The sequence below is a fragment of the Falco rusticolus genome, chromosome 18, assembly GCF_015220075.1.
Source record: "Falco rusticolus isolate bFalRus1 chromosome 18, bFalRus1.pri, whole genome shotgun sequence".
Classification (NCBI taxonomy): Eukaryota; Metazoa; Chordata; class Aves; order Falconiformes; family Falconidae; genus Falco; species Falco rusticolus.
Genome location: NC_051204.1, coordinates 2,342,984 through 2,357,472, shown reverse-complemented (window position 1 = coordinate 2,357,472; position 14,489 = coordinate 2,342,984). Strand labels below are relative to the sequence as shown.

The 14,489-nt window shown below is 53.5% G+C and overlaps 2 protein-coding genes across 2 annotated transcripts; both read right to left on the bottom strand.

The window, feature by feature from the left end:
- Nucleotides 1-464: 464 nt before the first annotated feature.
- On the bottom strand, nt 465-4,764 carry GH1 (growth hormone 1). Its single transcript, XM_037411105.1, has 5 exons — nt 4,697-4,764; nt 3,468-3,631; nt 2,632-2,748; nt 2,081-2,242; nt 465-746 (listed from the first exon to the last, which is right to left on the bottom strand). Exons 1-5 carry the CDS (start codon nt 4,704-4,706, stop codon nt 546-548), a joined length of 654 nt encoding a protein of 217 aa, XP_037267002.1. The 5' UTR covers nt 4,707-4,764; the 3' UTR covers nt 465-545.
- Nucleotides 4,765-8,098: 3,334 nt separating this feature from the next.
- On the bottom strand, nt 8,099-13,894 carry CD79B (CD79b molecule). The gene is made up of 6 exons (XM_037410871.1): nt 13,751-13,894; nt 11,762-11,803; nt 10,620-10,928; nt 9,971-10,089; nt 9,701-9,742; nt 8,099-9,348 (listed from the first exon to the last, which is right to left on the bottom strand). The coding sequence occupies exons 1-6, from the start codon at nt 13,815-13,817 to the stop codon at nt 9,250-9,252; spliced, it is 678 nt and encodes a 225-aa protein (XP_037266768.1). The 5' UTR covers nt 13,818-13,894; the 3' UTR covers nt 8,099-9,249.
- Between the last annotated feature and the right edge of the window lie 595 nt (nt 13,895-14,489).

Below are 14,489 nucleotides of genomic sequence, written 5' to 3'. Positions count from 1 at the left end.
CCCCAAAGCCAGGGCCGTGTTAGCCCTCACGGCCTGTCCCCGCAGCCCCCCAAAAGCCAGAGCCATGTGGGACCCCATAGCCTGTCCCTGCAGCCCCCCAAAGGCAGAGCCACGTCAGTCCCCATGGCCCATCCCCTGCAGCCCCCCAAAAGCCAGAGCCATGTCATCCCCAACCCCGCAGCCCCCTGAAAGCCAGAGCCGTGTCATCCCCCACCCCACAGCCCCCCTGAAAGCCAGAACCATGTGGTCCCCCACAGCTCATCCCCTGCAGCCCCCCAAAAGCCAGAGCCTTGTCGGCCCCCACTGCCTGTCCCTGCAGCCCCCCAAAAGCCAAAGCCATGTCATCCCCCACCCTGCAGCCCCCCTGAAAGCCAGAGCCATAACAGCCCCCACCCTGCAGCCCCCCGAAAGCCAGAGCCATAACAGCCCCCACCCTGCAGCCCCCCAAAAGCCAGAGCCTTGTCGGCAGGTAACGGGTTTATTCTTGGGTTTTCCTCCCCAGGAGCGGGGCAGCGGTGGCCGGCCAGGGGCCAGGGTGGACATTGTCACACGGTGCAGTTCCCCTCGCCGTAGCGCCGGCACTTCATCACCTTCAGGTAGGTCTCCACCTTGTGCAGGTCCTTCTTGAAGCAGGAGAGCAGGCTGTAGTTCTTCAGCAGGGCATCCTCCGTGCGCAGGTGGATGTCGAATTTGTCGTAGGTGGGTTTGAGCAGCTGGGGACTCCGTGGACCCCTGTCCTCCAGCTCCTGCAAGGGGATGGAGGTGCTGGGGATGAGGGGCCCAGCGCCCAGACCCCCAGCCGGCTTTAGGGGAGGTTGGGGGTCTTTCCCCCCCCCAAAACATACTGGGGAGTTTATGCATTTACAGGAAGGGTCATTGCGCAGGGGTGATGCTGCACTAATTGCTGGCAGGGAGAAGGGAGCTGGAGGGAGGCAGGAGCGGGTCTGGTGGGGTCATAAAATAAGGGGGAGTTGTGGGGTCTTCTCTCCGTAGCTGCTCTAGCCAAGGAGATGGGGAACCAGGCAAATAATTCTCTTTTCTTTCCCTTTCCCAGGGAACAAAGTTCTGACCCAAACCTGAGCCAGGTGCATCTGGAGCCGAGACCTGCAGCCTGCTGCTCCTGCCCTGCTCCCCAGCTGGCACAGTACGCAGGGCAGTTTGGGTTAAGGAAAGTGTAAATGCATTAAATGTCATTATTTGTCTACTTTCTGTGTGCTGCTTCCCAGTGCCCAAGCACATACCAAATGGCGAGCAAAATCTGGAAAGGGTGCTGATACACATACTTCAGCCGAAGTGCCAGGACAGAAGATCTCTGCTTACTCTCAGGGCCTGACTTTCAGACTTACTTAGATGCCAGAAGATGTAAATAGTTGCCCAGATTCATTTCTTATAGGTCTCAGAGCTCTAGCTACATGATGATGCTGGCAGATAGACTGAGCTATAGAGCAAGCATAACTGAAAAAGGTGTCCTGGCAGATAATAAGCTATTTCATTTAAAACAACAAAGCAAAACTCAAGAGTGACCCTTGAAGAAGATCATGCTCCAGCTCTCACCAGCTGCCTGGGTGCTGTATTAATCCAAGAGAAACTTCAGAGCCTAGGCTTCCATCTGTATGCAGGTTGTTTTTATAAGATGTCCTAAGTCCTTAAAGCCAGGTTGCAAACCTTGCAAAATGCACTCCACTTTCAAGTATTTTGCATGGACATCTAGCAAACATTATGCTGCCATTTGTACAGCAGATTTAAGCAACTGAGTATTCTTTGGTGCTGGGTTTAGAAAGACTTTGGATCGGGACTGTTGTGATATTCCTGGTCTGTACTGCTCTGAGTGGTTATGGCAGTGCTATTAACATTTTTTATGTGTTTTCTTATAGTCCCCAGTGATGAAACATGTGCAACAGGGTGTCATGATCCCATTTTCTTAAGGTAAGCGGAGTCCAAAGGATGCCACTGGTCTTCAGAGTGGAAGGTGGGGAGATTTCTCATAGCCTTTGGATCTTGTGGAAGACCCCGAGAGCTGAGTGCCCAGTGTCTAGGATATCCCTGTTATTCTGTAGTCATGCTACATGCTGCAACTTACCCTCATCAGAGCTTGGATCCCCTCTTCCAAGTCCTTTAGTTTTTCATACACTCTATCTGAGGTGCCAAAAACCAGATTGTTTGTGAACACCTTGCTTAGGTATTGCACTGGGGTCAGCCAGGACTGGATGAGAACCAGTGAAAACCGAAGAAGCTCTATGTCCTGAAATTAAGAAATAAAAGGATCAAAGCTGTGCAGGTGAGGTATTTGGTAGAGTTACCGGTGCATCTTGCTCCCTCTGAAATGGCCTGGAGGTGACCCAGAGATGTGCTGCAACTTCATCAGAGGCACAGAAGTTTGGAAGCTGCAGAGCACCACCCAGACACGTGTGCTGCGCAGACAACGGTTTTTCTCATCCTTGGGGTGGGAATATGATTTATAGCATAAGCCCAAAGAGTCTGTCTTTCTTCATGCAGGGTTTAAATAGTAAAAAAGGGTGAGGAGGAATGAAGCGCTGAAGTGCTCACAGATGGAAACCCTCAGTTCCTGTAATGAAGCACAGCTGGGCTCTTCAAGCAGGCCTGTGCTTGCCCTGGGGGGAGAGAACTTACCGATTTCTGCTGGGCATCATCCTTCCCCGTGGGAGCAGGGATGGTTTCTGAGTAACAAAATGCTGCCTGGGAATTTTTGTTGGCGTGCCTTTGGTCCTCTGGAATATAGGTGCGTTCCTGTGGAGACATCCCAAATACACTCAGATCTGTTGCCCAAGTGCTGGGAGAAGACCATAGACACTTTCCTAAGCTGTCGTGAATGGTTACTCCTTGCAAAGAAATAAATGTGAGACATAAGGTGTCTCTGTACAGGGTTGCCAGGTAGGAAGCAGGAGTTTGCATGTCGGCACAATAGCTACCAGACCTAAAGGTCTTGCTGTCACTAAGGCAAGGTGCTAAGCCTAATGCAAAACACTTTTGGACCAGGTTCTCCCAAGGAGCAGATGAGCCTCAGGGACAGCTCTTGCCAAAGTGACAGCTCCTGCCAGCTCCTGCCAACAGCAGAAACTGGAGAGTTTTAAGCACTCAGACTCACCCAGAGCCAAAGGTGACCAACACAGTGAAGACTGGCAAAATATTCATGCCATCTCCCACTGCTGTCAGAGCCGGGTTTCTTTTTGAGGCAGCTGACCCTGAGCAGTAGTTTTGTGCATCGTGGGCAGCGATGGCCCCGAAGGAGGGGACTGTGCGGCACGAGAGGTGGGGCAGAGCTGAGAGGAGGAGACAGGGTCCAGGCTGATGGGACATAGCCTGTCCCATCCTATGAAGACCCTTTCTCCTCATCAAGAGCTGACAGAGAAGACACCCATAGTTCAAAAGTCTGTTTCTAGCAAGTTACACAGTCTTAAAACTGTCAGGCTAATGCAGAAGAGATGGCTGGAGGCCACAACACTTACGAACTCTTTGTATGTCTCAGCAGCCAGGAGGTGAAGATGCTGAGCCCTCAGCACCGCGTTGGCAAACAGGTTGGAAAGGGGCATGGCCGGGAAGGTGGCGGCTTCCTGCGGCCACTGCAGTCCCAGAGTGATCACAGCAATGAAGAGAGGAGAGAACCATGACCCTGCAGCAGAGCGGAGAGGTGTTAGCAGCCCCTTCGTGACTGCGCTGAGGCGGAGGGTGGCACTGGGAATTAAGTCCCAGCCTTTTCTCCCGGTGCTGGCTGCAGGGCTCACCTTCCTGGATGTCTTGCTGGGCTCTGTGGGTGAGCGTAGCCCCCCCCCAAATCCAACAAACCCCTGTCCCCTTTCACCAGACGTGCCCTCGGGGCTTCTGCTGCTGCCAGTGGTACAGGCAGTGTCTTCCTGGCTGAAGAGTCATTGTTGCTCCATGAAAACTAGTCCGTGTCCCTGTGTTTTTTCCTAACTCATGTTTTTCTGTAGGCCTTGCCCTCGTGAGAAAAGCAGCCTGAACTCGCCTTCATTGCGTGAGCAAGCAGGGGATGGTGAGTACCTGGTGAGGACCTGGGGGTCCCTCGCTTTAGCCTTGGTTTACACAGTGCTGCTGACCTGAACCCGGCCGTCAGCCTTCACTAGGATGAGAGCTGACGATGTTCCCTGTGCTGTCACCAGCTGCTTTTGCTCTCTGGGACATGCCTGTAGAACCTGGTGATCTTTGTCAAGCCTAAAGGTTTTCAGCTCCTGACAGCTAACTCACACAAGTGTCCACCTGGGCTTACAAAGACCATGAAGTTGATCTCAGACTAATGCCCTTCAGTGGAGGAATGCCCTAGGCATTAGACATCATCCTGATCCATCTTAAACTTTGCTTATGAGTTTTAATATCCCTGCCAACACTTACATTAACAACAACTGTTATAACTGTGATTTAACCTTGCTCTTCATCTTCTCCACCCTCTCTCCTTGCCCACTTTAGGCTACAGACTGCCCAAGTTAATTCATGGATTAAAGTCACACTGTAGGGAAAGGTATTTTTTTTTTCATTGATTTCTAAGTTGCCACATTTTAATTTAGGGCTGGCAGGGAGCGCGTATAGCCATCACAACCACAACCACATATATATATATATGTGGTATAGCCAACCACAGTACCACCCCAGCATCATCTGCCATCACCCTCAGCATGCGACAGCACTGACAACCCTTTAAAACCGAAATAAAGAAAAGTACCTGGAGCCATCTCTGCCTGGTGAGTTGCTCAGGTGTTGCTTGACAGTGATTGTTTCTTCCTTTCATCTAGGCTGGTAAAGAAAACTGGTGAGCCACCCCTTATATAGCAGGGGGTTTGTTTAAAATGTATATATGTGTTCACGATCACAACAACTTCTCTATATTTTCTCCGTGCATAAATGCACAAGTGTTCGCAATGGTGCTACCTAATTGTAGTCATTTATACATAGATGTAAAGGTTGGGGAGGTTGTTTGCCTAGGGATGAAATCAGTGCTGGATGATTTCACCATATTCTGCTGTTTACTGCAAATAAAAGTTTCTTGATCATTGGAAGACCCATCCCAAATCAGATCAGTGCTTTTTCATGGTGGAAGTTGCCATGTCACCTGATTTTCCTGCCTGGCTCTGCAGCCTTGGCCCGCAGTTAACAGGGCTGACTGGTCCATTTGGGAGATGTTTTGGGAGACTTGAAGCAAGTAGAATATTTTCCCCTTTATTGTTAGCGGGGATAGAGCTAGATGGATAGTCAGATGGACCCTGTTGCTGGCAAGTAATTTTGTGCGATTTCTACCCAAATTTCAAAAGTTCAGCAAACGGTTTTGGTGAGCCTATTTGCTGTAAGTGTGACAAAGAGCTGTTGTACTCAGGTGCTTGTTTGGGTACCAGTCTGCCCACTGCAAATCCAGGTGCCAGAGCTCTGGGAGTTTTCTCACACCCTTAGCTGGACAAGGCTGGGAGAAGATCTGGTGATGAGTGTCCTCCTGCTCTTGCCTGAGATACAAACGTGAAGTGTCTCCGGATTAAGCAAAGGGCTGGTGTGGACAGGAGGTAGGGGAGGTGGGGAAGAGGAGAGGTCACAGCACACCTATCCCTGCTTTTGAGACAGAACCTGGATGGGCAGCTCCAGGGGGGGCTTAAAGGACTTTTACTCCCCACAAGGCACTGCTTGTCCCAAACCACACGATTTTGGCTCTTTCTCTGGGTGTCAGGGACTGCTCCCTGGTCAGGGCGGTGATGTGGCTGCCTTGGGCGCTGCGTTTGCTGTGACCCCTGGCGTGGCGCTGGTTTCCAAGAGGCAGCATCATCGCCGGGGTGGCTGGAGCAGAGGGTGCAAGAGCTGGTTAATAAACATGCCAGGGAGAGCTCGGTCTGTTCCGAGAAGCCCCCGGGTGTTTGCTCGCTGGAGACGTGGTGGTGTCGCACAGTAAATGTCAGTCCCTAGAGAAGAGGGAACAGTGGGTCCTGCAGCTATCAGGTATCCCGTCACCCAATAGCCAGCAACATCTGGGTGTGTTTTTCTACTCCAGGTCGTGTTTAAATATGTCAATATTTGTCAGAGATGAGGAAAGCAGCAGGCACCCCAGCCCAGCACAGGCTCTGCTGCCCGTTAATGATGATGCTCTTACCACCGCAGCTAGGTCGGTACAGCAACTTGCACCCGAGTCCTGCCCATCATTGCTGCCCTGCTGCCTCCCTATCTCTGTTAGTAAAAGCGTGGTAATAAATCAACTTTTTTTATGTTGCAGCCAAGCACGGAGATAGCAGGATGATCCAGGCTCGGCGGTGCCCCTGAGGCTTGGTTTGTTCCCTATCATCTCTGAGCATTAAATGAGGCAGAAGTGTCGTGGAGAAGGCAGTGCGTGACTGTGAAGCGCTGGGCTGGGCAAACACATGCCACTGGCAGAATTACAGTTGCATAAGCAGCTCTCAAATATCAGCTTGGCATTTTTCTAGCTTTCAAATGCCTGCATTTGCGGCCCAAAGTAGCATTTCATCATAACACTGTGATTTCCAAGTTCCTTTTTCTTTTTTGAACGAGACAGAACCCCTCAGTTCTCTGCAGGATGGGCCCATGTCCACCTGCCTTACCCTGAGCATCACCAGCAGCATCTAAACAAGTGAAGCAATTCTCCTTTGGAGGCATGTGTACACCCTGGGTCCTGGTGACCCCCCAGCCTGGGATGCTTATGTGGCAAGGACCTTCCCAGCCAGGTGGGTGAGCCGAAACCAGTACAGAGGAGCCGGCTGCTGGCCCACAGCCCAGTCCCGCTCCTTGGTGGGCAGCGACGTGGTTGACGGAGGTTTGAAGTGACGGTTGACCCGGGAGGGTAAATATTCCTTGTCAGATTGGACTGATGGGTTTTATTTACTGGAGCTGGAACTGCTCAGTTTGACTGAACCCATTTCTAAAGATGAGACTGGAGAGGTCCAGGACAGCAACCCAGTCTGTCTAACCATCTGGCTGGTGGTAGGGATAGCAAATCTGGACAAAATACAGAGCCTGGACTATATATACTGAAATAGATTTATTTACATTCAAAGCATTTTAAATACAAACCTATCTCAATATAAAACTAAAACAATGCCCTGTCTCCAGGCTCCCTAGAAACTATGTGTAAACATTTTAAATAAACCACTAACACTACAGAAACGTTTATTTGCTTCTGGCATTTTGAAGGAAGCTGAAGCCCTGGGCTGAGAGGGTGGCCGTGCACACAGAGCAGAACTGGCATTCTGAAACTGCTTTTTGACACGGGTGGCTTCCTCTCCAGGTGCAAACGACAGGTTCTCCTCGTTTTCGTATTACTCAGTGTCAGTTGAATGAGTTGTTTACGCAGAGCGGAGATAAAAGGTCTGGAATTGGGAAGGCCAGAAAATCCGCCTTCCACTTCCATTTCGTAACTGAAAACAAGGGATGGAGGGATGAGTTCTGCTGGTCCTTGGCAAATATAGAAACTGGCAACAGCCCCTTCACTTTTCTCACTGTGAATAATATTTATTTAATTAATCATTTTTATAAGTAAACCATGTTTAAGTAACTTGTGTATACATGTGCATGCAACAAATTTGGGATAGTTTTATTTAACTAGTAAAAATCAATCCTAAAATGCTTGTTTTATGCTATTTTGGTTGAATTCCAGTTTTCCATGAAGGTGGTTTACTGGTAAAAAAAGGGCCATGCTGTTCCCTGCGGAAAAGCCCTGTTTGCTCACAATTTTACCCTCCTTCTTCTGCTGAGTGTTTTGGGAAGCGGAGCAGTCTTGCCTGCTTCTTCTTGGAGCCCAAAATGTCATGAGCAATAGGGGTGCAGCGACTGTGGCCTCTCTGAGTGGGGGCAGGCTTCCAGCCACGCAGCCCTCATCACCCCCTTGTCCTGCCAAGCCCACCCAACCCACCGCGCTGTGCTGCCCGTGCTGCTCCAGACCCCCCAAGCCCTGGCACTGGGTGCCCAGCCAGCCCCACACGCCATCATCCCCATGGCTGCTGGTGTCATGCCTTGATAGCTTTTATTAACAAAACCAATTAGCACTGCTCTGCTCCTCTGCAGATGTTTTTAGCTTCTCTTGTGACACCAGATGTAGCCGGCTGCTGAGCTCCTGGCCCTGGGTCCTGTTCTCCTGCTTTGGGTCCTGGTGATGGTCTTTGTGTCCCGTCCCAAGCTGATGTCATGGGACCATGGGGGTCCTCCTGTGCATGCTCAGCGAGAGCTTCCAGGGGAGCCTCACGGCTGCTCTCGGCTTTACCATCACTGGGCTCGGGACTCTGATGGGGTGAAGTTTGGTTTCTAGCTAAGGTGGACCCATGAAAAGCTGTTCCTTATTCCCAGCGCATCCCTCTGACACCTGCAGCAGGGTTATGGGACACCCCTGGCCCAGGCACGGCAGGACGGAGCAGGATGTGAATTTACCCATTACCTTTATTAGGACTTCAAAAAGCAGTTGGACATTTGTGTCCCACAGTGTACAACTTTCCCACAGGTTCTGAGGTTGCACACGTCCCTCACCATGGGGACGTCCTTGTGGCATGGACCAGCTCTTGCCTGGAGAGGAGCAAGCCTTGTGCAAGACTCTCTGGGTGAGAGCCGTCTCCTCAACTTTTCCTGTAGTCTTTGGGGAGAAAGAGGTGCTTTTGGAGGACTCTCCTCAGAAAACTGCCAGCTTGGCCTGCTGGACACCTCCATGGCTTGCGAGCTAAACAGTGGCCCATAATTCACTTGTTATATTGCCCACATGGTGCTGCTCACCTCGGCTCCTCTGCCAGGGCTGCAGCAGGGTCTTGCAGCGCAGGAGGGTCCTTGCAGCATGAAGAGTGATCGTGCCTGGTCCTCTCCTTTCCAAGGATGGTAGAGCTGGAGGAGACCCACCACCCACCCTGGTGCTTCCATTGCATTAACCATGCAGGAGCTCAGCGCCGCGGTGTGGGGCTGCCTGGGGTTTGGGGCCAGTTTGCTGCCAGGGGGCTTGCAGGTGGCTCCTAATTTCTACATAGGCTTTAGGGGTTCATCAGCGGGGCGGTAAGAGGGGCAGCTGGGGCAGGGCAGCCTTGGTGGGCGCAGCCTGGGTGCAGCAAAGCCAGCACCCAAGGGCAGCAGGACTTGAGCTCCGTGCAAGGCTGCTGGAGGTGATTTTCAGCCTGGGATCGCAGCCCAGTGGTCCAGGGCAGGAGCCAGGGGTCCAGGGCAGAAGCCGGGGGCCTGTCCCTGCCGGTGCTGGCAGGGTGCTGGCAGGGGGCCGTGCCACCGGTGCCAGCCTGGTGGTGGGTGCAGGACCCCTCACTCTTCACCTGGGTGCTCCCCAACTGTCCACTTGGCCTTCACGTCCCGGAAAGGAGTGATGTCCTCGTAGGTGGCTATCTGCTCCACCTCCAGGCCCTGCACCAAGAAGAAGAAGGTTAAGACACGGGTGCAGGACCACGGTTCCATGCACAGAGCATCCCCCTTTGGGACCCCCAAGTGGGGACCCATCTCCAGGCTATTCCCTCAGAGATCGGGGCAGCTTCTGAGAGAGAAGATGAAGATAGATGGCTGGATGGGCTCAGAGCTTGGCTTGGTTTTATGAGCAGATCTTCAAGGCTGATGTGCAACAGGCACTTGGGAGGAAGGTGCCCTGATGCGCCCTGCGAGGGCTGGTGGTCCCTGGCAGACGCCCAGCAAGGGCACAACTGGCTATTTCAAGGCTCAGGTTGATATTACAAAGGTACTTCTGTAATAAATGCAGCATTACCTCATAGGTATGGTCCTCCTCTGGGCTTTGCTTGCCTTCAGCCTATGGAGAAGAGAGTCACAGGCTGGGTGTCAGCACTCACCGAGATCCTCCCACTCCCTGTCCCCGGCATTGTCCCCTGAGGCCAGGTCCCACTGCTTCCACAGGCGAATCCATGCAGTCCCCAACACCATTTTAGATGCTTACTTTCCCACTTCAGCAGGATGGTGCTGTGAGCACCGCAGCAGTGAAGCTGGGGACATCCCTGCCGCTGGAGACACTGTCACTTACCTTATCCAGGAAGAGGAGCATGGGGATGCTGATGAAGATGACAAGCAGGATGGACTGGATAATGATGATAGCATCTTTCAGGGTGTTCCTGCTCTGGAGCTGCTGGATGTTGCTGTGACCTGGGAGCAGCAGCACAGGAAGATCCCCAAGTCCCACCTTGTGCCAGGCTCCCAGGAAACAGGGGTGAGCTCAGCATGGCCACAGGCTCATGTGTCAGCCAGAGCGGACGGGAGGAACCAGGGTGACATGCCCTCCCCTCAGGAGAGACCAGAGCATTGTGAACTGGCCCTGGGGTTGGCATCAAGGACCAGCTCTGGGGTGAGACACCTTGGGCAGGACCCACCACTAACCAGGACCAGGAAAAATCTGATTTATTAGGAGAACGCAGTCCCTGGGATGTGTTTTGGCAGGATGGACATGCCAGGGCAAACCGGGGAAGGTTGTCCCACTGGTTGGTGGCTGGCAACGAGCAAAGAAATCTCTGTGGTGCCATGGAGCATCTACAGTTCTATCTGAAAGGGTCCCACCAGCATGGGGAAAGGTGGGTGCATAGGAGCATGATGTGAGGTTCATATAGAGGGGGAAGGGGTGAGAGAAGGAGAAGGAACGTCTCCTTGGGGTGCATGGAGGATGGGGAGCTCCCACTCACTCAGGACTTTAAGCTCTGTCCCGCACAAGTGCGGCCGCCTCTCTGCCGTGCGGTTCTTGCTGTCACACACATAGATGCCGTTGTCCTCGTAGGTGATCCTGGAGATGGTGAAGTTGATGAGGTGGGCTTTCCTCTCGATGCTGTAGCGGGAGGTGCTATAATCCAGCTCATAGAGGTCATTGCTGTCCTTTTCTGCTTTGTACCACTGCATGCTATGGGGCTCCTGGGTGTAGCAGATGAAGTGGACGGGCATGTTCTTCTTGGCTGCTACGTAGCGCGGATGCTGCTGCACCATGGGGCACCTGCTGCCTGTCAGGGAACAAGGGTCGTCATGGCAAGCAAGGACCTGGTGCCTGGGAGTGTCAGAATAAAAGATGCTCCCATGAGACACCCCCCCCCCCCAGCATCTCCCAAGTCAAGAGTTTTCCATTTCCATGGATTGTACTGCTTTTGAGCATTCAGCTTTGTTTTGGTGGATTATAATCATCTGGGGGTAGAAACCAGAGACTTTTGGTGAAAACATGCTTTTGATGGAAACTCCTTTTTCTGTGGGAATGGCTTCACTCAAATACTTTTTTGCTGCTCCCACCCTTCTCTCTGTGCATCTCCAGAATTCCAGGCTGTGCTGGCACGTACCATGGAGCCTTTGCTCGGACAAACCTATCTCCCCAGCTGGCTTCTCTCATGCTTCCACACTTTTTGCATGTTGCTGTATTTTGTGTTTTTGCCTGTGTTTTGGTCCCAGAGCCGGGGAGTTTGAGGACTTGTTTGGGTTGCAGAATTCGTGCTTAATACCCTGTGGGTGGGAACGGTGCGAGCGCTGTGTGTGTGAGCCCCGTGGCTGGTCCCAAGGCATGGCTTGTCCGTGCCACGTGCTCTGCAAATGCAGAGGACAAACGTGTGTGTGTTTAGGGAAGACAAAATGGATCCCACTTGGCAGAGGGAGAGCAAGCTGCAGGGCTGGGGAAGTGCCCTGGAGGAGGTCACAGCCTCGGAATTGCCTTTGTGATGGAGAAGGCCTGTGGGTGATGGGACATCTCCTGCTCTGCAGGGGATGGGCACCTTCATGGCATAGCCAGTGAGGACAGGGAGGACCTGGGGGACACAGGCAGGGAAAGACCACAGTGCGTCTGAGCGGTTACCTGTGCTGCTCCTGGTGCTGTTCTGGTCTGCTGAGATCCCACCTGCAACACAGAAGGGCCATGAGACAGTGGCCAAGAGGCCATGTAGGTCAAGCCCATGTAGGATGTCCCGTGTGGGATGGCATGTACCGTGGGCCCTTTGCGCCCACTCCTTATGGGGTGGAGTGCTCAGGAGCATCAGCCAGAGCCCCACTCAGAGCACATGGGGCAGCGCAGGTTTGGGTTCAAACCCTTCAATTTCTGTCCCATCTTCTGACTCTTCTCTAACTTTCAGGTTGGCATCCTAGTGAAACCTGCCTTTGCTATTAATATTCCCCCAGGCTGGCACCTCTCAGAAAGGGTCCAGACAGACTCACGCATCTTTATTTACACTCTCCATTTTCTGAGTCAAGCAGAAACACTTTCCCTGCTGGGGCTTCCCTGGTCTTGGAGCCCCACAGTGGCCAGGGGACTTCTCAGACCCTGAGGCCGTGCAGCCCCCCAGGACAAGAGCAGGATGGAGCTGTGGGACCTGCGATGTGGTGCAGGAAGCGGGGTGAGGCAGAGACCCCCCAGCACCCATGGGTGCCCCTGCCCGCAGCTCCAGTGCCCCTGTGCCTCGGTTCCTCTTGCTGCAGCTGGGCAGGAAGCACCAGCCCTGTTTACCGCAGCGCTTCAGTGCCCAGCTCTGCTTGCTGAGCCCTCGCCAGACCCCTGTGGGGAAGATGCATGGAGGTGGGGGCTGCACTGCCTCCCAGCATCTTGGGGCAGCTGCAAAACTCCCCTCAGAAGAAGAAGAAGGAAGGTTCAGCTCCCTAGCCTGAGCTTTGCCCCGAGCCTTGCCACCCTGCTGCAGACCCTTCTGCCCTGAGCAGCAGCCTGGCAGGGACCTCCTGGCTCAGCCTTGGGCTCCCCTCCCTCCCCCAGAGCCTCTTCCATGTCCATGCTGCCCTGTTCACCTCCAGCAACTACATCTCTGCGGGCAAACTCTCCCCTTCAGCCCCATTTCTTTTTTTCTGAGATGAGGAGATGCGCCTTGCCTGGGCTGTGTGTTGGGTATGTGTCCCTGCCACCTGTAGTCCTGCCAGACAGCTGAGACACAGGGCTTTGCCATCCGTGTCTTGTTGGTGTTTCTAAATGAAGATCGGGCTGGTCCCTCACCCTGAAAGTCCTCACACACCTCAAAACCAAGATTTCCATTGCAACCACGGGTGAGCTGAGCTTCCCCTCTCCTCATGAAGCCACCACAAGAGCCAGAATGAAACTCTGTGACCTCGAATCTGTGCTGGACTTGAGCAGTCACCCAACAGAAACCCTTTAGATACCCTAGATACCCTTTCTCTGGAGAACACAAGTTTCCCCAGCATAGGGTGGGATCTGCTGCAGGTTTTTGTGGGTGTCCCTGCACTGAGCAAGAGGGGTTGGATGGGAACAGGAGCTGTGTCCCAGGTTTAGCTGCTGTTTCTCCATGGGGCTGCAAAGGGGATCAGCACAGGGATGTTCAACCAGGGCCTACAAATCATGTTCAAGAGGATTTTTTCTCCCATTTCTCCTCCACTCCCAGGCACTGAACCCCACGGAGCAAAGGGATGTGGCTTGTCCATGGCCTCAGTGATGTCCTGGCCCCATCCTCAACAGCCCTTCTTTCCTGCCACCTGCAACCACAACCGGGCAGGCTCTGCACCCCCACAGCACCGGGCTCCTGCCAAAGCCAGCTGGCCATCTGAGAAAGTGTCCTGTCACTGCACCCCAACGGGAAGCAAAACCCTGAACCCGATGCAGGTGTTGAGCCCCAAGCCCCCGGGGGTCCTCCCTGGCTCCGCTGCGCCGTGGGCTGGCTCCCTGCACAAAGCAGGACTGAGAGCGGTGATTGCAAAGCTTAAAACAAATGCATTTAAAGCCAGACCTGGGTGAAGTCCCTGGGTGCACTAAGCAAGGGATGCGTGCTGGTGCATCTCCTTGCTGCGTGTTTCCTTGCTCTGAAATGCAAAGCCCGTCTTCGACACCTACCTGTGACCAGAGCCATCAGCCAGAGGTTCACCTGGAGCACCCAGACTCTCGTGCAAAACCCAGCCATCTTTCACTGCAAAGGGCAGGGAAGCATCCAGTCGATGGCCCTTGCTTCTGCAATACCCCGCAGCCTCTCCAACCACCTTGGCCTCCGTACCTAAAAATGGCAAAGCTGCTGCTACAAGACAGCCCCTTTCCTGCTCATGTAAATCCTCCTCGACGGGGACTTTCCCCTTGGGGCTGGTTTTGAATGCAGCGCAGACGCTGGGGTGGCTGGTGCCTGCGCCCTGCGCCCTGTCCAGCCTCGTGTCCCTGGGCTGTGCTCGTTATTTGATGGAGGTGACCGTGACTGGTGTAGGTCTGCACCAGAACCAGAGATGAGCCCATCTGCAAAGTGCTTGGTGATGCCAAACCGGGGCCGAGCACGGGAATGTGCCCAGGGAGTGGGATGTGACTGGCAGCATGTCCTCGCTTCTGTGGGGGTAGAAGATGTAGGTGACCCCCAGGGTGGCATCCCAGCTCCACAGCAGCATGGGCAGATCCCCCTGCTCCCCCCTCCGCCCCTCCCCCGGCGCATTTAACCCTGCGGTTGATGGACAGGGCTGATGCTGGCCCAGTTGCAAGAGCTGGAGCAGGAATGGGGTGGGAAGAGGGGATGTTTGTGGGGTTTCTGCTCTCTGCTTATTGTGGGGTGCACCGGGACTGGTCCCCCAGCTCTCATCCTGCATTCTGGATTGTC

Excerpts from the sequence above, each read along its gene's own strand:
- GH1 (XM_037411105.1), bottom strand. Across the intron at positions 2,749-3,467 it reads CTGAGACATACAAAGAGTTC|GAACGCACCTATATTCCAGA; the intron begins GTAAGTGTTGTG and ends ATGTCTCCACAG. Across the intron at positions 747-2,080 it reads GGATCCAAGCTCTGATGAGG|GAGCTGGAGGACAGGGGTCC; the intron begins GTAAGTTGCAGC and ends ATCCCCTTGCAG.
- CD79B (XM_037410871.1), bottom strand. The coding sequence starts at position 13,817 with ATGGCTGGGTTTTGCACGAGAGTCTGGGTGCTCCAGGTGAACCTCTGG. Across the intron at positions 10,929-11,761 it reads CAGCACCAGGAGCAGCACAG|GCAGCAGGTGCCCCATGGTG; the intron begins GTAACCGCTCAG and ends GTTCCCTGACAG. Across the intron at positions 9,743-9,970 it reads TGCTCCTCTTCCTGGATAAG|GCTGAAGGCAAGCAAAGCCC; the intron begins GTAAGTGACAGT and ends TCTTCTCCATAG.